The sequence below is a fragment of the Nyctereutes procyonoides genome, unplaced genomic scaffold (assembly GCF_905146905.1).
Source record: "Nyctereutes procyonoides isolate TBG_1078 unplaced genomic scaffold, NYPRO_anot_genome, whole genome shotgun sequence".
NCBI lineage: Eukaryota > Metazoa > Chordata > Mammalia > Carnivora > Canidae > Nyctereutes > Nyctereutes procyonoides.
Window position 1 is genome coordinate 1840448 of NW_026575051.1, and position 24156 is coordinate 1864603.

Below are 24156 nucleotides of genomic sequence, written 5' to 3' on the forward strand. Positions count from 1 at the left end.
ATTCCAAGGATAAAAGTATAATTTTCAAAGGCTTCCAGTCAAAATTAATAGGCTACATATGATGGAAAGAGTCAAAGAAGCATCTGATTTTTCATCAGTAGTACTAGATGTAAGACTGTAATAAAATAATGTCTATATTGGTAATTGAAAAAAATAGGCTTACAATCCAGTATATATATATATATATATATATACCCACCCACAGTAAAAATTCAATTGTCAGATCAAAGAAAAACATGTTCCAACAGGCACTATTTCAAGAGTATGATTTTTTTAAATGTGTCCTCCAAGGGGAATATTAGAAACTGACTACTGTAAAGTTTTCAGTATGGGAAAGAGGAAATAGTTTAATCAATGAATTGCATACTCTCTTCATTAACCTTCATTTAATCAAATTGTTGAATTTTCATTCTTCAATATAATATATTGAGCAGTGCTCATGTGACTAGTAGGCTGCTATGTACTGTATCCATTAACTTCAACTCTTGCCACTTGTTTTATGCTTACTGTGATAGTTGTGTTTGTATTCAAAGCATGTTTGCATGATCTTTGTTTTGAAATTATGCAATTAAAGCAAACCAATGCAATGTAATGCAAAAAAGGAGCTAATTCTATAACAATGAATTTGGAAAATAATTGTCCATCAAGATTGCTGTGCCCTGTAACAATATTCCACAAAATGGAGGTGAAATAAAGATATTTTCAGATTGAGAAAAGGAGAAGGAGATCTTGTCACATATAGTTCTTCACTAGGGAAAAATTGAAAGGTATTCTTCAGGCAGAAAGAAAAGTATTACTCTGTATATATGCTAGCAGATACAGGGAAGACTGAAGAGGAATTGAAAGGTAAATATGTGGGTCTATCTAAATAAATATTGATTTATGAAACAATAAAATTTCAAAAGAGTTAAAGTTAAATAGAATTAAAATCCATAGCAAAAGTAAGATTTAATTTGGGATTAATGAAGTTAAAATTTCTAATGTCTTTGCATCGTGTAGAAGAGGTAAGTGTTCTAATTTGTATAAAATTGGACTATGTCAGGGACACATCATGTATCTTTTAAGGTGTTCATTAGAAGAATGGTAAAGAAACACATAACCAGCTAATAGAGAATATAAGAAGGACGTATAAAGCAAAAATGCAAATAGTAGAATATACTTAAATCCAAGTACATCTATGATAACATTGAGTTTAAATAGATTAAATGTTTCATTTAAAATATGATTGTTAGATTAGATTAGAAACACATCTATATTACAAGGGACACATCCAAAACATTAAAATACAGAAAAGTTGTAAGTAAAGAATCAAAAAGAAACAATGCGAACACTATTCAAAAGGAAGCTGGAATAACTATATTAATGTCCTACAAAGTAGACTTTAACTCAAAAGTATTAGTAGATATAAAGATGATCCTTTCATAACGATACAATAATGAGCTCATGAAGATTATATAACAAGTCTAAATTTGTATGCATGCAATTGCATTGCCTAAAACATATAAGGCATAAGTTTTTAAAAAAGATTTTATTTATTTATTCATGAGAGACACACACACACGCGGCGGCAGAGACACAGGCAGAGGGAGAAGCAGGCTCCATGCAGGAAGCCTGATGAAGGACTTGATCCTGGGACTCTGGGATCATGCCCTGAGCTAAAGGCAGATGCTCAACCACAGAGCCGCCCAGGCGTCCCTAAAAAGCATAAAATTGACTGACCTACAGTCTGCAAACAGAATGGATGAATACATCCCAGTAAAAGATGGATGAAGCAGGAAAAAAAATAGTTTGATACAGATGCTGTGAACAACATAATTAACTTGTCATATATACAACTTGTTATTATATATATATATAATATATATATATTTTACTATACCCAGGAAGAAAAAAATAAACTTTTTTATCAAGTACATTAAAAGTAAAATTAAGATTTTATTTTCCCACAGATGACTTAAGCTGGAATTTAATAAAAAAAAGAAAGAGAATTCCTTTATTTTTAGAAATTAAGAATTACATCTTAAAAATAATTGACAAGTTAAATAAAAACTAAAATGGAAATAGATATGTTTTTAATGTCGGATATTGAAAACATTATATTTCAAAACTTGTGGGATCCAGTTAAAGCCTTAAACTAAATTTAGAACTTTAAATGCAAATGTTAGAAAATCTTTAAAAATCAATGATATGAACTTTCAACTCAACAACTTAAAAGAAATAGCATATTGAACCTAAGCAAGTAGGAGTAAAGGAGTAGTAAAGATGAGAGCAGGATTAATTAAATGGAAAACAGAGTAGGGAAAAGATAAAAAGAAGAAATGATATAAGAATAAATACAAAATTTGAATAATTCGAGGAGGGGCAAGATGGCGGAAAAGTAGGGTCCCCAAATCACCTGTCCCCACCAAATTACCTAGATAACCTTCAAATCATCCTGAAAATCTACGAATTCGGCCTGAGATGTAAAGAGAGACCAGCTGGAATGCTACAGTGAGAAGAGTCCGCGCTTCTATCAGGTAGGAAGACGGGGAAAAAGAAATAAAGGAACAAAAGGCCTCCGAGGGGGAGGGGCCCCGCGAGGAGCCGGGCTGAGGCCGGGGCGAGTGTCCCCAGGACAGGAGAGCCCCGTCCCGGAGAAGCAGGAGCTGCACCAACCTTCCCGGGCGGGCGGAAAGGGGCTCGCAGGGAGTTAGAGCAGGACCCAGGAGGGCGGGGATGCCCTCGGGCTCCCGGGGACACTAACAGACACCTGCGCCCCCGGAGAGTGCTCCGAGCTCCCTAAGGGCTGCAGCGCGCACGGCGGGGCCGGAGCAGCTCGGAGGGGCTCGGGCGGCGGCTCCGCAGAGGGGGCTGCGGGGCGGGAGCGCGAATCCAACAGCGCAGGCCCCGGAGCACAGGGCGCCGGGACACAGCCCAGGATCCGGCCTCCCCCGGGACAGGCAGAGGCCGGGAGGGCCCAGGACAGCAAGGACGCTCCTGGCCCGAGCTGAGCACATCAGCGGCCCCGCCCCGGAGCCTCCAGGCCCTGCAGACCCAGAGCTTCCTAGTTACTGTGGGAGTTGACTCAGGGCTGCAGAGCTGCCACCACCACTGCGGTTGTTCCTCCTGGGGCCTCACGGGGTGAACAACCCCCACTGAGCCCTGCAGCAGGCAGGGGGCAGAGCAGCTCCCCCAAGTGCTAACACCTGAAAATCAGCACAACAACCCCTCCACCAGAAGACCAACTAGACGGACAAGTTCCAGGGAAGTCAAGGGACTTAAAGTATACAGAATCAAAAGATACTCCCCTACTCCCCCATGTTTTTTTTTTTTTTGCTTTTGATTTGTTTGCTTCCCCGCCCCTTTTTTTGTCCTTTCTGTCTTTTTCTTCTCTTTGTTAATTTTTTTTTCCTTTTTCTCTTCTCTTTCCTTCTTTCTCTCCTCTCTTTTTCTCCTTTTCCCAATACAACTTGTTTTTGGCCACTCTGCACTGAGCAAAATGACTAGAAGGAAAACCTCACCTCAAAAGAAAGAATCAGAAACAGTCCTCTCTCCCACAGAGGTACAAAATCTGTATTACAATTCAATGTCAGAAAGCCAATTCAGAAGCACTATTATACAGCTACTGGTGGCTCTAGAAAAAAGCATAAAGGACTCACGAGACTTCATGACTGCAGAATTTAGATCCAATCAGGCAGAAATTAAAAATCAATAGAATGGGGGATCCCTGGGTGGCGCAGCGGTTGGCGCCTGCCTTTGGCCCAGGGCGCGATCCTGGAGACCCGGGATCGAATCCCACGTCGGGCTCCCGGTGGATGGGGCCTGCTTCTCCCTCTGCCTGTGTCCTGCCTCTCTCTCTCTGTGTGTGTGAATGACTATCATAAATAAAAAAAAATCAATTGAATGAGATGCAATCCAAACTAGAAGTCCTAACGACGAGGGTTAACGAGGTGGAAGAACGAGTGAGTGACATAGAAGACAAGTTGATGGCAAAGAGGGAAACTGAGGAAAAAAAGACAAACAATTAAAAGACCATGAAGACAGATTAAGGGAAATAAACGACAGCCTGAGGAAGAAAAACCTACATTTAATTGGGGTTCCCGAGGGCGCCAAAAAGGACAGAGGGCCAAGATATGTATTTGAACAAATCCAAGCTGAAAACTTTCCCAATCTGGGAAGGGAAACAGGCATTCAGATCCAGGAAATAGAGAGATCCCCCCCCCCTAAAATCAATAAAAACCATTCAACACCTCGACATTTAATAGTTAAGCTTGCAAATTCCAAAGATAAAGAGAAGATCCTTAAAGCAGCAAGAGACAAGAAGTCCCTGACTTTCATGGGAAGGAATATTAGGGTAACAGCAGACCTCTCCACAGAGACATGGCAGGCCAGAAAGGGCTGGCAGGATATATTCAGGGTCCTAAATGAGAAGAACATGCAACCAAGAATACTTTATCCAGCAAGGCTCTCATTCAGAATGGAAGGGGAGATAAAGAGCTTCCAAGACAGGCAGGAACTGAAAGAATATGTGACCTCCTAACCAGCTCTGCAAGAAATTTTAAGGGGGACTCTTAAAATTCCCCTTTAAGAAGAAGTTCAGTGGAACAATCCACAAAAACAAGGACTAAATAGATATCATGATGACACTAAACTCATATCTGTCAATAGTAACTCTGAACGTGAACGGGCATAATGACACCATCAAAAGGTGCAGGGTTTCAGACTGGATAAAAAAGCAGGACCCATCTATTTGCTGTCTACAAGAGACTCATTTTAGACAGAAGGACACCTACAACCTGAAAATAAAAGGTTGGCTTCAACGTGGATGGAACTGGAGGGTATTATGCTGAGTGAAGTAAGTCAATCGGAGAAGGACAAACAGTGTATGTTCTCATTCATTTGGGGAATATGAATAATAGTGAAGGGGAATATAAGGGAAGGGAGAAGAAATGTGTGGGAGATATCAGAAAGGGAGACAGAACATAAAGACTTCTAACTCTGGGAAATGAACTAGGGGTGGTGGAAGGGGAGGAGGGCGGGGGGTGGGGGTGAATGGGTGACGGGCACGGAGGGGGACACTTGACAGGATGAGCACTGGGTGTTATTCTGTATGTTGGTAAATTGAACACCAATAAAAATTAATTTATTAAATAAATAAATAAATAAATTTTTAGCAATACAGAAAAAAAAATAAAAGGTTGGAGAACCATTTAACATTCAAAAGGTCCTCAAAAGAAAGCAGGGGTAGCCATCCTTATATCAGATAAACTAAAATTTACCCTGAAGACTGTAGTGAGAGATGAAGAGGGACACTATCTCATACTTAAAGGACCTATCCAACAAGAGGACTTAACAATCGTCAATATATATGCCCCGAATGTGGGAGCTGCCAAATATATCAATCAATTAATAAACAAAGTGAAGAAATACTTATACACTTCTACTTGGTGGCTTCAATCTAGCTCTTTCTATACTCGATAGGTCTTCTAAGCACAACATCTCCAAAGAAACGAGAGCTTTAAATGATACACTGGACCATATGGATTTCACAGATATCTACAGAACTTTACATCCAAACTCAACTGAATACACATTGTTCTCAAGTGCACATGGAACTTTCACCAGAATAGACCACATACTGGGTCACAAATCGGGTCTGAACCGATACCAAAAGATTGGGAGCGTCCCCTGCATATTCTCAGACCATAATGCCTTGAAATTAGAACTCAATCACAACAAGAAGTATGGAAGGACCTCAAACACGTGGAGGTTAAGGACCATCCTGCTAAAAGATGAAAGGGTCAACCAGGAAATTAAGGAAGAATTAAAAAGATCCATGGAAACTAATGAGAATGAAGATACAACTGTTCAAAATCTCTGGGATGCAGCAAAAGCAGTCCTAAGGGGGAAATACATCGCATACAAGCATCCATTCAAAAACTGGAAAGAACTCAAATACAAAAGCTAACCTTACACATAAAGGAACTAGAGAAAAAACAGCAGCTAGATCCTACACCCAGCAGAAGAAGAGAGTTAACAAAGATTTGAGCAGAACTCAACGAAATTGAGACCAGAAGAACTGTGGAACAGATCAACAGAACCAAGAGTTGGTTCTTTGAAAGAATTAATAAGATAGATAAACCATTACCCAACCTTATTAAAAAGAAGAGAGAGAAGACTCAAATTAATAAAATCATGAATGAGAAAGGAGAGATCACTACCAACACCAAGGAAATACAAACGATTTTAAAAACAATTATGAACAGCTCTACGCCAATAAATTAGGCAATCTAGAAGAAATGGACACATTCCTGGAAAGCCACACTACCAAAACTGGAAGAGGAAGAATAGAAAACCTGAACAGGCCAATAACCAGGGAGGAAATTGAAGCAGTCATCAAAAACCTCCCAAGACACAAGAGTCCATGGTTTCCCTGGGGAATTCTATCAAACGTTTAAAGAAGAACCCATACCTATTCTACTAAAGCTGTTTGGAAAGATAGAAAGAGATGGAGTACTTCCAAATTCGTTCTATGAGGCCAGCATCACCTTAATTCCAAAACCAGACACAGACCCCACCAAAAAGGAGAATTACAGACCAATATCCCTGATGAACATGGATGAAAAATTCTCAACAAGATACTAGCCAATAGGATCCAACAACACATTAAGAAAATTATTCATCATGACCAAGTAGGATTTATCCCCGGGACACAAGGCTGTTTCAACACTTGTAAAACAATCAATGTGATTGGTCATATCAGCAACAGAAAAAACAAGAACCATAGGATCCTCTCATTAGATGCAGAGAAAGCATTTGACAAAATACAGCATGCATTCCTGATCAAAACTCTTCAGAGTGTAGGGATAGAGGGAACATTCCTCAACATCTTAAAAGCCATCTACGAAAAGCCCACAGCAAATATCATTCTCAATGGAGAAGCACTGGGAGCCTTTCCCCTAAGATCGGGAATAAGACAGGGATGTCCACTCTCACCACTGCTATTCAACATAGTATTGGAAGTCCTAGCCTCAGCAATCAGACAACAAAAAGACATTAAAGGCATTCAAATTGGCAAAGAAGAAGTCAAACTCTCCCTCTTCGCCGATGACATGATACTCGACATAGAAAACCCAAAAGCCTCCACCCCAAGATTGCTAGAACTCATACAGCAATTTGCCAGTGTGGCAGGATACAAAATCAATGCCCAGAAGTCAGTGGCATTTCTATACACTAACAATGAGACTGAAGAAAGAGAAATTAAGGAGTCCATCCCATTTACAATTGCACCCAAAAGCATAAGATACCTAGGAATAAACCCAACCAAAGAGGTAAAGGATCTATACCCTAAAAACTATAGAACACTTCTGAAAGAAATTGAGGAAGACACAAAGAGATGGAAAAATATTCCATGCTCATGGATTGGCAGAATTAATATTGTGAAAATGTCAATGTTACCCAGGGCAATTTACACGTTTAATGCAATCCCTATCAAAATACCATGGACATTGTTCAGAAGGTTAGAACAAATTATCTTAAGATTTGTGTGGAATCAGAAAAGACCCCAAATAGCCAGGGGAATTTTTCAAAAGAAAACCATAGCTGGGGGCATCACAATGCCAGACTTCAGGTTGTACTACAAAGTTGTGGTCATCAAGACAGTGTGGTACTGGCACAAAAACAGACACATAGATCAATGGAACAGAATAGAGAACCCAGAAGTGGACCCTGAACTTTATGGTCAACTAATATTCGATAAAGGAGGAAAGACTATCCACTGGAAGAAAGACAGTCTCTTCAACAAATGGTGCTGGGAAAATTGGACATCCACATGCAGAAGAATGAAACTAGACCACTCTCTTGCACCATACACAAAGATAAACTCAAAATGGATGAAAGATCTAAATGTGAGACAAGATTCCACCAAAATCCTAGAGGAGAACCCAGGCAACACCCTTTTTGAACTTGGCCACAGTAACTTCTTGCAAGATACATCCACGAAAGCAAAAGAAACAAAAGCAAAAATGAACTATTGGGACTTCATCAAGATAAGAAGCTTTTGCACAGCAAAGGATACAGTCAACAAAACTCAAAGACAACCTACAGAATGGGAGAAGATATTTGCAAATAACATATCAGATAAAGGGCTAGTTTCCAAAATCTATAAAGAACTTATTAAACTAAACAGCAAAGAAACAAACAATCCAATCATGAAAAGGGCAAAAGACATGAAGAGAAATCTCACAGAGGAAGACATAGACATGGCCAACATGCACATGAGAAAATGCTCCGCATCACTGGACATCAGGGAAATACAAATCAAAACCACAATGAGATCCCACCTCACAGCAGTGAGAATAGTGAACATTAACAAGACAGGAAACAACAAATGTTGGAGAGGATGTGGAGAAAGGGGAACACTCTTGCACTGTTGGTGGGAATGTGAACTGATGCAGCCACTCTGGGAAACTGTGTGGAGGTTCCTCAAAGAGTTAAAAATTGAGCTACAGCAATTGCACTACTGGGGATTTACCCTACAGCCCAGCAATTGCACTGCTGGGGATTTACCCCAAAGATACAGATGCAGTGAAATGCCGGGACACCTGCACCCCGATGTTTCTAGCAGCAATGTCCACAATAGCCAAACTGTGGAAGGAGCCTCGGTGTCCATCGAAAGATGAATGGATAAAGAAGATGTGGTCTATGGATACAATGGAATATTACTCAGCCATTAGAAATGACAAATACCCACCATTTGCTTCAACGTGGTTGGAACTGGAGGGTATTATGTCGAGTGAAGAAAGTCAATCGGAGAAGGACAAACAGTGTATGTTCTCATTCATTTGGGGAATATGAATAATAGTGAAAGGGAATATAAGGGAAGGGAGAAGAAGTGTGTGGGAGATATCAGAAAGGGAGACAGAACATAAAGACTCCTAACACTGGGAAATGAACTAGGGGTGGTGGAAGGGGAGGAGGATGGGTGTTGGAGGTGAATGGGTGATGGACACTGAGGGGCACTTGACGGGATGAGAACTGGGTGTTATTCTGTATGTTGGTAAATTGAACACCAATAATAAATTTATTAAAAAAAACAAAATTTGAATAATTCTACAAGATTTAAAGTAATTGCCTCTTAATTAAAAATCTCGTAAGAAATACCCCACACCCAGATGGTGACATTAGTGAATCTACCAAATTTTTGAGATAGAGCTCTTCCATGTAATAGATAAAACCTAAGTCCCCCTCCATTTTATGAAGCCAGAGTATCCGTGATACCAAAACCGAATAAGGACATTTTTCAAAAAGAAAGATACAGGTGAATATTTTTCATGAAAATGTAAAAATCGTAAACACATTATTAGTTAACTAAATCCTAGCCTCCCCTTCACATATATGTTATCATGACCAAGTCTGGTTTATTTCAGAAATGCAAGATTAGTTTAACACTCAAAAGGCTCAATTGCTGTCACCATGATAATAGTGGAATAAAGAATAATCATGTGATCACATTAGCAGATGTAGAAGTATCATATTTATTCATAATAAAAACTCTTAGAAAATAAATAGAAGACAAGGAAGACTAGAATACCTACAGTAAATATAATTCTGACTAAAGTGTTGACAGCTTTTCCTCTGACATTAGTAACAGGAAAATGAAGCTTGCCTTTGCAATTTCTATTCAAAATAGAGTTCTTAGCCATTGCAAGAAGACAACAAAAAGAAATGCTAAACAGTGCCATTCCAAAAGAAGAAACGAAACTTGGTATTTGCAGATGACCAGGTTGTGAATATAGAACATTCATAATAATATAGATTACGTGAATAATAGATCGATAATCAAGATTGCTGAATGTAAAGTTAATATAAAAATTCAGTTGTATTTTATATAAAAACAAACATAAATGGAATTTTAAAAAAGATATAATTTACAATGATGTAAAAATTTATTAAATTTTAAGGTATTAAAGGATATGCAAGACCTCAACATAGGAAACTATAAAACTATACTCAGAAAAATTAAAGACTGATACATGGAAAGAAATATCTTATTAATGGGTTGGAAGACTCATAAAGATGTAAATTATCCCCAAATAAACTATAGATTCAATGCAATTCTAAACAAAATGCCTGCAGGTTTTTCCTTTCCTTTTCTTGTTCGGTATGTGTGTGTATGTGTGTATGCGTGTGACTTAAAAGCTCTAAAAGATTCTAAAAGGCTCACCAAGAAACAGATTCTTAACTATAGAGAACAAACTGCTGGTTACCAGAGGGAATAGGTGTGGGGAGGGCTAAATACGTGATGGGGATTAAGAACTGCTTTGTGTGAGCACCAAGCATTGCATAGAATTGTTTAATCACTAGATTTTACACCTAAAACTCATATTACAATGTACATAAGCTAACTGGAATTTAAATGAGGACTTAAAAGAAAAAACAAAGAAAATTAGAGGGAGAACTAAAAGATATATATATATATATATATATATATATATATATATCTTTTACATGGCAGAATGTATGTCCAAAAGAGCCAAGGAAACAATAAGACAAGAGGAGTAGATCAGGACATGCCTCATAGACATTCAGACTTTCCTATAGCTTGTGTAATCAAAGAAGTATGACACTGACATCTTTTTTTTTTACTATGACCTCATAAGATTTCTTAAGATGTTTTTATTCTAATCATCTCCCTTGTAAGATTTCCATATTACAAATATACTATGTATTTGCTTATACATTTCATGAATATACTATATATCTGCCTATGTATTTTATGAATATCTGTAATTTATACATTAATAGAATACAATTTTTTGACCCTCAAGAACCTATTTTTGCTTCCTGGAGGGCATCATTACTGCCATTGAAAGAGTATGATTAAGTAGGAAAAGGTTTATTTTACAAATGCTGCTGACAAATTTGATCTCCATCTGGAAGAGAATAAGACTAGACATCAATTTCACACCATAAACAAATAGGTTTAATAAATATGAAAGAGAAAATTTTTAGGAAAAAAATGAATATGTGTACCACAGTAGTAGAGGAAACCCATTTGAAAGCCTAGAAGCTTTCAGGCTTAAGGCTTACATTTGACCAAATGTAATAAATTTTTGTATTATGTAAAATATGCCTTTATTTTATTTCATTTCAGTTAACAATTTTTTTTTGTATCTACCATGTGGGAGATACTTTTTTAAGCACTAGATATTCAGCAGTGAATAAAACATGGTGCTTGTCTTCAGAGTTTATGTTCTATGGGAGCAGAAAGTCAAAAAATACATAAATATGTAATGTGAGGTAGTAATAAATGCTATGAAGAAAAAGAAATCAGGACAAAGGGATAGAGAGGGGAGAAATACTGTTTTAGTTAGGGTAGTCATATTTTCACTGACATCTTAAAGAAGTGAGGAAATGAGTTGTGCAAATGTTTCAGGGAGAGTGTTCCAGGAAGACCTGCAGTACCATGCTTGGCAGGTATGGAGAACAATGAAGCCACAGTGTGGCTGCAGCAATGAGAGAGACACTGGGAAATGAGGCTGGAGAAGCCAGAAACTGTGTACTATGAGGCCTTGAAGTCTTGAGAGCTTTTTACTTTTACACTAAAGTGATTGGAAGACCTTTGGAAAGCCTTGAGCAGAGAAGTAACATGATCTAATTTACATTTTAAAAGTAGGATTCTGGGTTGCCTGGGTGGTTCATTTGGTTAAGCATCTGACTCTTCTTGGTTTCAGCTTAAATCATGATCTCAGGATAGTGAGATGGAGCCCATATTGGGCTCTACATTGGGCATGGGACCTGTTTGAGATTCTCTCTCTCCCCTCTCTGCCCTGTCATGTTTGTGTGCTCTCTATCTCAAAATAAAATTAGAAAATAATTAGAACATGGGACGTCTGGGTGGCTCAGAGGTTAAGCGTCTGCCTTCAGCTCAGGGTGTGATCCTATAGTCCTGGGATTAAGTCCCACATTGGGCTCCCTGCATGGAGCCTGCTTCTTCCTCTGCCTGTGTCTCTGCCTCTCTATCTCTCTGTGTCTCTCATGAATAAATAAATAAAATCAGAAAAAAATAATTAGAACAAAAGTATGATTCGGACAGTAGGCTGAGAGTGGGGAATGAGATCAAGAGCTCTCTTCAGAGGCTATCACAGCAGTGCAGGTGAGCTGTGGTGAAGGCTTGGATTACCTGATAAGGAGGTGAGAAGTGTCAGCTTCAGGATATAATTTTAGGGGACAGGATGAATGATTGGATGTAGAGCAACAACAAGCAAATTGAGAAAAAAAATTTTTGAACACATATGGTAGGTGAAAAACATTAATAGACAAAAAGCTTCTACTTGAATTGAAATTGAATAAGAAAAGGACAAACCACCATTATAGTAAATGAATAATTCACAGAAGAGCAAGTCAAAAAGACTAAGAAGCCTGTAAGAAATGCTCAGTCTCACTAGGTGTTAGGGAAATGCAATGAAAGCAAGAGTTAGACATTACTTTCCCCATGACAGAGACAAAAAAGAGTTAGCTACTACATTTCTCATTATTATTTTTCTCAGTAGCTGCTGTTTGTAGCACCAGTGAGAATGTGGGGAAAATAGAGCTCAGACATCCCTGGTCAGAATGTGAATGGTTACGGATTTTGGGGAAAGTGATTACATATTTTCATTAACATTAAAAATATTTTCATTAGCACTAAAAATATGTATTTTCTTTTTCTCTTGACTTTCCAATTTCACTTTTGGAAATCTATCCTAGAGAAATAAAATCCTTAACATGTACCAAGATGTTTATTATAGCACCATTTGGCCCATGGCAAAAAAGCTGAAAAACAAGCAAAGTCCATTGTTAAAGAATTGGTTGAATATACAGTAATTCATCCACTCTACTGTAATAATAATGCTTTAGAGTGATGTCCTTTCACAGAACATAAAGACTCCTAACTCTGGGAAACGAACTAGGGGTGGTGGAGGGGGAGGCGGCCAGGGGGTGGGGGTGAAAGGGTGACGGGCACTGAGGGGGACACTTGACGGGATGAGCACTGGGTGTTATTCTGTATGTTGGTAAATTGAACACCAATAAAAATTAATTTATTAAAAAAAAAGAGTGATGTCCTTTGACTTGGAGTGATGCACGTGACATAATGTTAGTTGAAAAAATCAAGTTGCAGAATGATGTGTGTAGGTTGACTCCATTTGCACATATATATTTATATGAGCATGGATTAAGATAGAGATCCATAGGAAGTTAACACTGATAACATCACAAGTTTTTAATTTTTGCAGAGAAATTTAATAAAGATTTAAATAAAATATTTTTGAGAACTGGGTTACAATGTATATAATCTGTAGTGTGGTATCTCTTAGATTTTACTTCCTAGCCTTGTCAGATGGTTAAGATTTTGGATGATGATGGATAAGTTCTCAAACACTAGAAAAACAGGCTTCTATTTCTTCAAAACCTAATTGGGACCCATCAGGTACAGAGTAGTGACAGTGGCTGATTCTCCTATTCTTAATTGTTTTAAAACGAGGGTAATGAAATTTCATCCAATGTAAAACTGAATATTCTGATCAATTTTTTGGTTTAGCCTTTTATCCCTTTGAATCCTGTTTTAAATTCTATGCTTTTCCTTTTTTAAAGATTTTATTTATTTATTCATCACACACACACACACACACACACACACACACACAGGCAGAGGGAGAAGGAGGCTCCATGCATGGAGCCCAATGTGGGTCTTGATCCCAGGACTCTGGGATCATGCCCTGAGCCAAAGGCAGATGCTCAACCCCTAAGACATCCAGGAATCCTGCTTTTCCTTTTTCACCAGTTCCCTGTATTCATTTCTTAGATATGCTAGTTATAACCTGGGGCAGGAGATATTTGTGAGCAAAGGTAAATTGCACTTTTAATGCAGTTCTAACCTAGGAAATCCTTAATTGGGGTAAGAGCCACATTATCTGATTTTACACAAATTGTTTACTTCCCAATATCTTGGCATTTCTTATTCAGCTTTGTTATCTTTAAATTCAATTTCCTGCTTTTCCTTACATATGCTATATGCTCTTTTCCTACACATAAAATGACTAAAGGTAAGACGTCTACTCATTCTTTTTTCTGTGTTTATTGAGATAAAACTGACAAAAATTGTACATATTTAAGGTAGAAGACTTGATCCCCCCCACCGAGTTTTGTTGAGCTGTAATTGACATACGACATAGTTTAAGTTTAAGGTGTTTGACCTAATGATATATTATATATTATGAAATGATTACCATAATAAGTTTAGTTAACATGGGTCACCTCACATGGTTACAAATTTTCTTTTTTCCTCGTGATAAGAACTTTTAAGATCTAAGCAGGGCATATGTGAACAGGGATTTGACATGTATATTAGCTTATTTGTGAAACAAAATTTACCACTTAATTTTTTAAGTCCTACTTTACTATCTTTATATCTAAATTATCTTGAAATTCCATGTACTTATTCATTTTCCTAGTATTTGCATCATTTTGCTAAGCATGGTGTTATTTTGATAGCTCACTCCTTTCTCCTTCCTTCTTCTAGGGTCCTTTAAAACTTCCATACCTGTATCTGTAAGGGAAGATTAGCAATTGTTTTTAACTGGCCTGCCTTTTGGTGGCCTTTAGAGAATGGCAAACAATTTTCATAGTTGTAGTTTCCTATTATATGATTTATATTATTATATTACTTATTTGCTTTCAAGATCTAGCGGAAATGAAAATGTTTGACTTATTTGTTGACAAATTCTGTGGAATATACTTCTTTAACCATCCTTTCTTTAAATTCTCATCTTTCGTTATCAGAACATTTGTTGTACAGATTTTCCTTACATCTTCTCATACCTTAATTTTTTTCTTTGACCTATTATATCTAACAGGCTCAGTTCTTGGACCTGTGCTTTTGCTAGCTCTGTACTTTCTTCGTTGGGGAACTCATTTATTCTATGGCTTCAGTTATCTCTACCGGACTGACTTCAGCCTCCTCTCAAATGACAAGTGTTAGTTTGTTTAACTCAGCAATTTGTTATTGCCTCCCTGTCCTACAAGTTAGCTCCCAGTTTGTTATGGATTTTTTGTCACCCAGTTTCAAAAGTTATGAAGTTATCATTTTTTTCTTTTCCCTACTTATATGTAGTCATCATGAAGTAGTGATTTCTTCTTTGAAAAAATACCTCATATCTATCTTCTATTTAGTCTCTTTCCGTCACTTATTACTCCAAACATCTCTTCACTAGATTTACTACCTATGATGTTTCTCCTCCTCAGTCTATTTTGTACAATCACAAGGTTGCACACTTTAGTAATGCAACCTTATTCACCTAACTCTCCTTCCCAAATACCCTAGAAGACTTCCCAGTTGCCTGATGAATAAAGTATAAATTCCTAGTTTGTTTTCATATCCCTTCAGAATCTTCTTCTAACTCTCCTTTACAGAATTGTATCCAGAGTGCTTCTTCTGAGCCTGCTGTAACGATAAAATTGCCTACTTCTCCTAGAGCATGGTGTGGCAGCATTGAATTCCTTTGCCTTTCTTGTACTTTTCCTACCTCACTCAGTGTATCAACATCTTATCCATCTTTCGAGACACATATACCAACCACCATTCCCTTCCCCACGAAGTCCCCTTTATCTTCTTTTTCCAAGAGGCTGCTAACTCATACCATCCATCTAAACTACAATTTGACAGATTTTACTTTTAAAAGATTGTCCTGTGTACACATATTATATCACTATATGTGTTAAAAGCTATTTTGTTGCAGAGTCAGACATATTTTTCTGTAACCCTTATTGCTAGAACGGTGCCGGTGCCTCATGAACATTGAGCTTAGCATGAGGAGCATTGATTGGTTGCTTGGTTACACTGTCACTGAGTTAATATCATCATCGCCAAAGGAAATTATACATTTCTTTAATCAGAATGTTTTATTTCAGAAAGTATCCAGTCTTTCTTGACTAAGCCCATAAAAGTATCAACTTAGAAAACCAAGAATTAAAAGGTGAGATTTGTGGTTAAGAGAACTAAAAATGGTGAAACATCTATAGTAGGCACTCTATAGATGTATAAATTAAAGGGATTTTATAATTATGATCCATTTAGCGATAACTGGGTTGTGACTTGTATCTGGAGGATGGGAATCAGAATAATCAGTTGACTTTATGAGCCTTCCTTTATTTTACCCTTATTCTTTTCATCTTTTTGTTGTACTTTCTTCCCTTACTTGCCTTTGCTCCTTAGTGAACCTTCTTTTTTTTTACTCTTGACTTCTGATTCTTTCCTTCTTTTAACTTTGTACTTTCCTACATCCCTTTTTTTCATAGCATCATTTTCTTCTGTATCTTTCTTCTTCCTTGCATCTTCCTTTCCTTTGTCTTGCTTTATTTGATCCTCAGAATTCTCTTCCTTTACTTGAGGTTCCTGAACTTGCAGTATTTCAGACCCATTTTTCTCTACTTGGTACTCCTGCTCTTGTGGTATTTCATCTTCATTATTTTCTACTTGGTAGTCCTGTCCTTCTGGTATTCCAGCTTCATTACTCTCTACTTGGGACTCTTGTCCTTCTGATATTCCAGCTTCATTATTCTCTACTTGGGACTCCTGTCCTTGTGGTATTCTGGACTCTCTCCTCTTTACTTGGGTTTCCTCTCCTTTTGGTATTCCCATGTCACTCATTTTTACTTGGTCTTCCTCTCTTAGTATCCTGGTCTCACTCTCCTTTTCTATGATCCCCATTCCTATCCTTCCGTTCTCCAACTCAATGCCTTTTGTTTTCCATTTTGACTCTGTTTTGTGCCTTGATGTCAAGGATTCATCAGAGTCTATGACTAAAATTTCCTTCTTTAGTGTTTTCTTGTTTTCTTCTTGGCTGCTGTCAGACTTTGTAGTGGCTCCATTTTTTAGAATCTGGGCCTTGAAATCTGATTTTTTTGCAAGTTCTGCATCCATGCAACCTGGAAATATAACTGAGCACATAACAAAAGTGCACAATTCAGATATCAAGTACTTTCTCTTTATTGCTACTTTTCCCCCTGATATTGGTTTATTTTTTTGTCTTAAAACTGAAAAACTGAAGATAGCTTGAGATTTCCTGAAAATATAAAATGATGGAACTCTACACTTAAATTATACAAGTATTGATAATATTCCAGATTCTCTTTAACAAATTGGAAGATTAATGAACTATAAATGAACTGGCCGCTTTTGTTCAGTATATTATGGCTGATAATTAATGCTTAGTAGCTAAAGGAGGATGTGTTCTGAAAAGAAATGGAATTTATTTTTAGAAAAATTGTGGAAAGAAGTAATAATTGTTTCTTAAAATAGAAAAAAACTCAAAATCTGCTTTGAGTATTAAATATAAGAATGTCCTCTCAATCAAAAGTAATAATAGTACTAGCTGGTAATTATTGGGTACTTATCAGGCATCAGGCACTCCCTGTTCTGAGCATTTTATATAAAACATTAATTCACCTAATTCTCACAACTAAAAGTGCAGGTACTATTATTATTCCCATTTTACAGATGAAGAAATTGAGTAAATGAATGTGAATATGGCCATGGAGTTATTCAGTGGTGGAGCTGGGATTTGAAATGAGTCAGACTTCAGAGTTCAGTCTTAACCAATACCTTAGACTGTTCCTTATGATAATGGCAAACTTACTTTGCAAAACTTTCTGGTCCCTTTTTCCATGTACAGGTAAGTCAACTCTACTATGTCTCAACTTCTGTGTGATCTAATAAACTGAATTTTTAGCTTCTGCTTTATTTTTTCTTATTTTAGTGATTTGGTTTCCTGGATTAAGAAAAAATAATTTATGCTACCAGGAAAAATTCTGCGGGTTCTTGCTATGGAGGAGTGGCACACCTTCCTATAAGAAAACCTATTTAAATATTTAATGGGGTAGAAAGAATACTGAGTTTAAAAGCTGAATCAGAACACCTGGGTATAGTATTCTTGCTAGCTGGGTTTGTTAGGGAAAATCAGTTAATCCCAAAGATTCACCTTCCTTTTTTTTTTTTAATTTTTTAAATTGGAATTCACTTTGCCAACATATAGCATAACACCCAGTGCTCATCCCGTCAAGTGCCTCCCTCAGTGCCCATCACCCAATCACCCCAACCCCCCGCCCACCCCCCCTTCCACCACCACTTGTTCCTTTCCCAGAGTTAGGAGTCTCTCATGTTCTGTCTCCCTCTCTGATATTTCCCACTCATTTTCTCTCCTTTCCCCTTTATTCCCTTTCACTATTTTTTATATTCCCCAAATGAATGAGACCATATAAGATTCATCTTCCTTTTATTTTGTTTCCTCTGCCTACTTTAGAGTTAAGGATTCTAAGGAAATATTTAAGAAGCATGGCTTTTACTAACAGACTGTTTCAAATCCTGGCTTCATACCTAACCAACCAGGTGAGTTTGGGCAAACCTTACTTTCTTATTTGTAAAATGGGTACAATAGTAGTAGGTACTTCATAGAAGTGTTATGAGGATTAAATAATCTAAGTAAAGCACTCAGTATAGTGCATGGAACATAGTAAAATTGTCCAACAAATATAGGCTATTATTACTACCAATTAGATCATACAGGCAAAAACTCTCTCTGATCTATTAAGACAAGGCATTCTTAGTTCCAACCAATACTTTAGAGAAATGGTTAATTGCTTTACAGGAAGATTTCTTGCTTAAGATTTGACCCTTTTCTTTTCATAGAAAACCTTTTAATATGTTTAGGGTTTGATGTCTGAAATATTGACATACACATAACCAAAAAACAAATAGTAAAACGTGACACGCCTGCATTAGATAAGAAGGTAAGTATAAATCAAAAGAGATGTTGTAGTGTTTCCTTTTTGATATTTTAGGTTCTGACACAAAATGAAAATAACACTAAGAATGTTGCAATAAGGGGAGGGGCAAGATGGCGGAAAGTAGGGTCCCCAAGTCACCTGTCCCCACCAAATTACCTAGATGACCTTCAAACCATCCTGAAAATCTACGAATTCGGCCTGAGATTTAAAGAGAGACCAGCTGGAATGCTACAGTGAGAGGAGTTCACGCTTCTATCAAGGGAGGAAGACGGGGAAAAAGAAATAAAGGAACAAAAGGCCTCCGAGGGGGAGGGGCCCCGGAGGAGCCGGGCTGAGGCCGGGGCGAGTGTCCCCAGGACAGGAGAGCCCCGTCCCGGAGGAGCAGGAGCTGCACCAACCTTCCCGGGCGGAAAGGGGCCCGCAGGGAGTTGGAGCAGGACCCAGGAGGTTGGGGATGCCCTCGGGCTCCCGGGGACACTAACAGACACCTGCGAGCGCAGGAGAGTGCTCCGAGCTCCCTAAGGGCTGCAGCGCGCACGGCGGGACCCGGAGCAGCTCGGAGGGGCTCGGGCGGCGGCTCCGCGGAGGGGGCTGCGGGGCGGGAGCGCGAATCCACCAGCGCAGGCCCCGGGGCACAGGGCGCCGGGACACAGCCCAGGATCCGGCCTCCCCCGGGACAGGCAGAGGCCGGGAGGGCCCAGGACAGCAAGGACGCTCCTGCCCCGAGCTGAGCACATCAGCGGCCCCGCCCCGGAGCCTCCAGGCCCTGCGGACGGAGAGCCCCGTAGTTATTGCGGGGGCTAAATCCAGGCTTCCAGAGCCATAGCCACTGGGGCTGTTCCTCCTGGGGCCTCACGGGGTAAACAACCCCCGCTGAGCCCTGCACCAGGCAGGGGGCAGAGCAGCTCCCCCAAGTGCTAACACCTGAAAATCAGCACAGCAGGCCCCTCCCCCAGAAGACCAGCTGGACGGACCAGTTCCAGGGGAAGTCAAGGGACTTAAAGTCTACAGATTCAGAAGATACTCCCCCGTGGTTTTTTTTTTTTTTCTTTTTTCTTTTCTTTTTGATTTCTGATTACTTCCCCCACCCCCCCTTTTTCCCACCTTTCTTTTTCTTTCTCTTTTTCTTCTCTTTTTTCCTTTTTTTTTTCTTTTTTCTTTTTCTCTTTTCTTTCCTTCTCTCTCTTTCTCTCCTTTTCCCAATACAACTTGTTTTTGGCCACTCTGCACTGAGCAAAATGACTAGAAGGAAAACCTCACCTCAAAAGAAAGAATCAGAAACAGGCCTCTCTTCCCACAGAGTTACAAAATCTGGATTACAATTCAATGTCAGAAAGCCAATTCAGAAGCACTATTATACAGCTACTGGTGGCTCTAGAGAAAAGCATTAAGGACTCAAGAGACTTCATGACTGCAGAATTTAGATCCAATCAGGCAGAAATTAAAAATCAATTGAATGAGATGCAATCCAAACTAGAAGTCCTAACGACGAGGGTTAACGAGGTGGAAGAACGAGTGAGTGACATAGAAGACAAGTTAATGGCAAAGAGGGAAACTGAGGAAAAAAGAGACAGGCAATTAAAAGATCATGAAGACAGATTAAGGGAAATAAATGACAGCCTAAGGAAGAAAAACCTACGTTTAATTGGGGTTCCCGAGGGCGCCGAAAGGGACAGAGGGCCAGAATATGTATTTGAACAAATCCTAGCTAAAACTTTCCGAATCTGGGAAGGGAAATAGGCATTCAGATCCAGGAAATAGAGAGATCCCCCCCTAAAATCAATAAAAACCGTTCAACACCTCGACATCTAATAGTGAAGCTTGCAAATACTTGGGAGCTGCCAAATACTTAAACGAATTATTAACCAAAGTGAAGAAATACTTAGATAATAATACACTTATTACAGGAGAATTACAGACCAATATCCCTGATGAACATGGATGCAAAAATTCTCAACAAGATAGTAGCCAATAGGATCCAACAACACATTAAGAAAATTATTCACCATGACCGAGTAGGATTTTCCCCGGGACACAAGGCTGGTTCAACACTGGTAACACAATCAATGTGATTCATCATATCAGCAAGAGAAAAACCAAGAACCATATGATCCTCTCATTAGATGCAGAGAAAGCATTTGACAAAATACAGCAGAGATAGAGGGAACATTCCTCAACATCTTAAAAGTCATCTACGAAAAGCCCACAGCAAATATCATTCTCAATGGGGAAGCACTGGGAGCCTTTCCCCTAAGATCAGGAATAGACAGGGTTGTCCACTCTCACCACTGCTCTTCAACATAGTACTGGAAGTCCTAGCCTCAGCAATCAGACAACAAAAAGACATTAAAGGCATTCAAATTGGCAAAGAAGTCAAACTCTCCCTCTTCGCCGATGACATGATACTCGACATAGAAAACCCAAAAGCCTCCACCCCAAGATTGCTAGAACTCATACAGCAATTTGGTAGCGTGGCAGGATACAAAATCAATGCCCAGAAATCAATGGCATTTCTATACACTAACAATGAGACTGAAGAAAGAAATTAAGGAGTCCATCCCATTTACAATTGCACCCAAAAGCATAAGATACCTAGGAATAAACCTAACCAAAGAGGTAAAGGATCTATACCCTAAAAACTATAGAACACTTCTGAAAGAAATTGAGGAAGACACAAAGAGATGGAAAAATATTCCATGCTCATGGATGGCAGAATTAATATTGTGAAAATGTCAATGTTACCCAGGACAATTTGCACGTTTAATGCAATCCCTATTAGAATACCATGGACTTTGTTCAGAAGGTTAGAACAAATTATTTTAAGATTTGTGTGGAATCAGAAAAGACCCCAAATAGCCAGGGGAGTTTTTCAAAAGAAAACCATATCTGGGGGCATCACAATGCCAGACTTCAGGTTGTACTACAAAGCTGTGGTCAAGACAGTGTGGTACTGGCACAAAAACAGACACATAGATCAATGGAACAGAATAGAGAACCCAGAAGTGAACCCTGAACTTTATGGTCAACTAATATTGGATAAAGGAGGAAAGACTATCCACTGGAAGAAAGACAGTCTCTTCAACAAATGGTGCTGGGAAAATTGGACATCCACATGCAGAAGAATGAAACTAGACCACTCTCTTGCACCATACACAAAGATAAACTCAAAATGGATGAAAGATCTAAACGTGAGACAAGATTCCATCAAAATGCTAGAGGAGAACACAGGCAACACCCTTTTTGAACTTGGCCACAGTAACTTCTTGCAAGATACATCCATAAAAGCAAAAGAAACAAAAGCAAAAATGAATTATTGGGACTTCATCAAGATAAGAAGCTTTTGCACAGCAAAGGATACAGTCAACAGAACTAAAAGACAACCTACAGAATGGGAGAAGATATTTGCAAATAACATATCAGATAAAGGGCTAGTTTCCAAAATCTATAAAGAACTTATTAAACTCAACAGCAAAGAAACAAACAATCCAATCATGAAATGAGCAAAAGACATGAAGAGAAATCTCACAGAGGAAGACATAGACATGGCCAACATGCACATGAGAAAATGCTCTGCATCACTTGCCATCAGGGAAATACAAATCAAAACCACAATGAGATACCACCTCACACCAGTGAGAATGGGGAAAATTAACAAGGCAGGAAACAACAAATGTTGGAGAGGATGCGGAGAAAAGGGAACCCTCTTACACTGTTGGTGGGAATGTGAACTGATGCAGCCACTCTGGAAAACTGTGTGGAGGTTCCTCAAAGAGTTAAAAATAGACCTGCCCTACGACCCAGCAATTGCACTGTTAGGGATTTACCCCAAAGATACAGATGCAATGAAACCCCGGGACACCTGCACCCCGATGTTTCTAGCAGCCATGTCCACAATAGCCAAACTGTGGAAGGAGCCTCGGTGTCCATCGAAAGATGAATGGACAAAGAAGATGTGGTCTATGGATACAATGGAATATTACTCAGCCATTAGAAATGACAAATACCCACCATTTGCTTCAACGTGGATGGAACTGGAGGGTATTATGCTGAGTGAAGTAAGTCAATCAGAGAAAGACAAACAGTGTATGTTCTCATTCATTTGGGGTAGATGAATAATAGTGAAAGGGAATATAAGGGAAGGGAGAAGAAATGTGTGGGAAATATCAGAAAGGGACACAGAACATAAAGACTCCTAACTCTGGGAAACGAACTAGGGGTGGTGGAAGGGGAGGAGGGCGGGGGGTGGGGGTGAATGGGTGACGGGCACTGATGGGGACACTTGACGGGATGAGCACTGGGTGTTATTCTGTATGTTGGTAAATTGAACACCAATAAAAAATTAATTTATTAAAAAAAAAGAATGTTGCAATAATGCTTTAGTGTGTTTTTTCCTCCCTAATGTACTGACATTTTATTTTAAACAAAGCCATTTCCAATTTACTAATAAATATCAATAGTAAAATATCCTAAGCATTTTAGTACTTAGAGAGTTGAGAATATTTTGATATCTAACAGTACTACCAGTAGACACTTGTTTTTTGGGAGGATGTGGTGTCGTGTGGAAAAGAGCATGTTTTTCCACTGAAGCTTCCAACCTTACAAATTCTGTGGAATGCACTCCTTAACAAGCTAATTTTTCTTAATATTTCTTAATATGCATATCTACCATCTCTTGGGAGTTTCATATTTACTACTGTGTACTGCAGACCCATTTTTAAGCTAACTTCACGTCCTAAATTATATAGATTTTTGTTAATAAAAATATTCTAGGATTTAATGAAACAATGTTTATTCTAACTACAATTTTCCTAATTTTAATAGTATTTTAAAGAATTTTATTTTTTCCCACTAAACTAAAAAAATACTTATAGTCACTTCTAATAGTATCTTCATATCTTTGTTTTAATTCTTTGCTGTATATTTTCTATCTTGAACCTAATAGCATAGAAGAAGTAAGCTGCAAATCATTATTCCATCAAATTCTAAGTTCTTTCCTCTCCTTTCAAATTTCTAGTTAGTGCATACATCTTTTTTTCCCCCTTAGATCTCATAATCTCCATGATATAAAGATTTGTAAGCCCTAGCTGAAAGTCCATTTAGTGGAGGTGGTAGGCTATATGGCAAAATTCTAATTATAAGGGAATATTTCCCCAAGATCTTGACAATTGTTATAATGTATTCAGTGTACCTAAAGATTTTAAGCTGGATTAATTTTTGTTAAAGCTAAAAGATATCATGAATTAGCTATCATAGTAATAATTCTAATTATATAATAACTTTAAATAATGTAGCAACTAAACCATGGCTTTATTAGGAAATTATTCCTATTAGGTTATTAATCCAGTGGCTGCC

The 24156-nt window shown here is 38.4% G+C and overlaps 1 protein-coding gene across 1 annotated transcript in view; it reads right to left on the bottom strand.

Moving 5' to 3' along the window:
* Positions 1-16167: 16167 nt before the first annotated feature.
* The window catches only part of TSBP1 (testis expressed basic protein 1), a 29033-nt gene continuing 21044 nt past the window's right edge, over positions 16168-24156 (bottom strand). Inside the window, 2 exon segments of the mRNA XM_055330331.1 lie at positions 16168-16227; positions 16229-16959. Of these exon segments, the coding sequence (XP_055186306.1) occupies positions 16168-16227; positions 16229-16959 (791 nt within the window).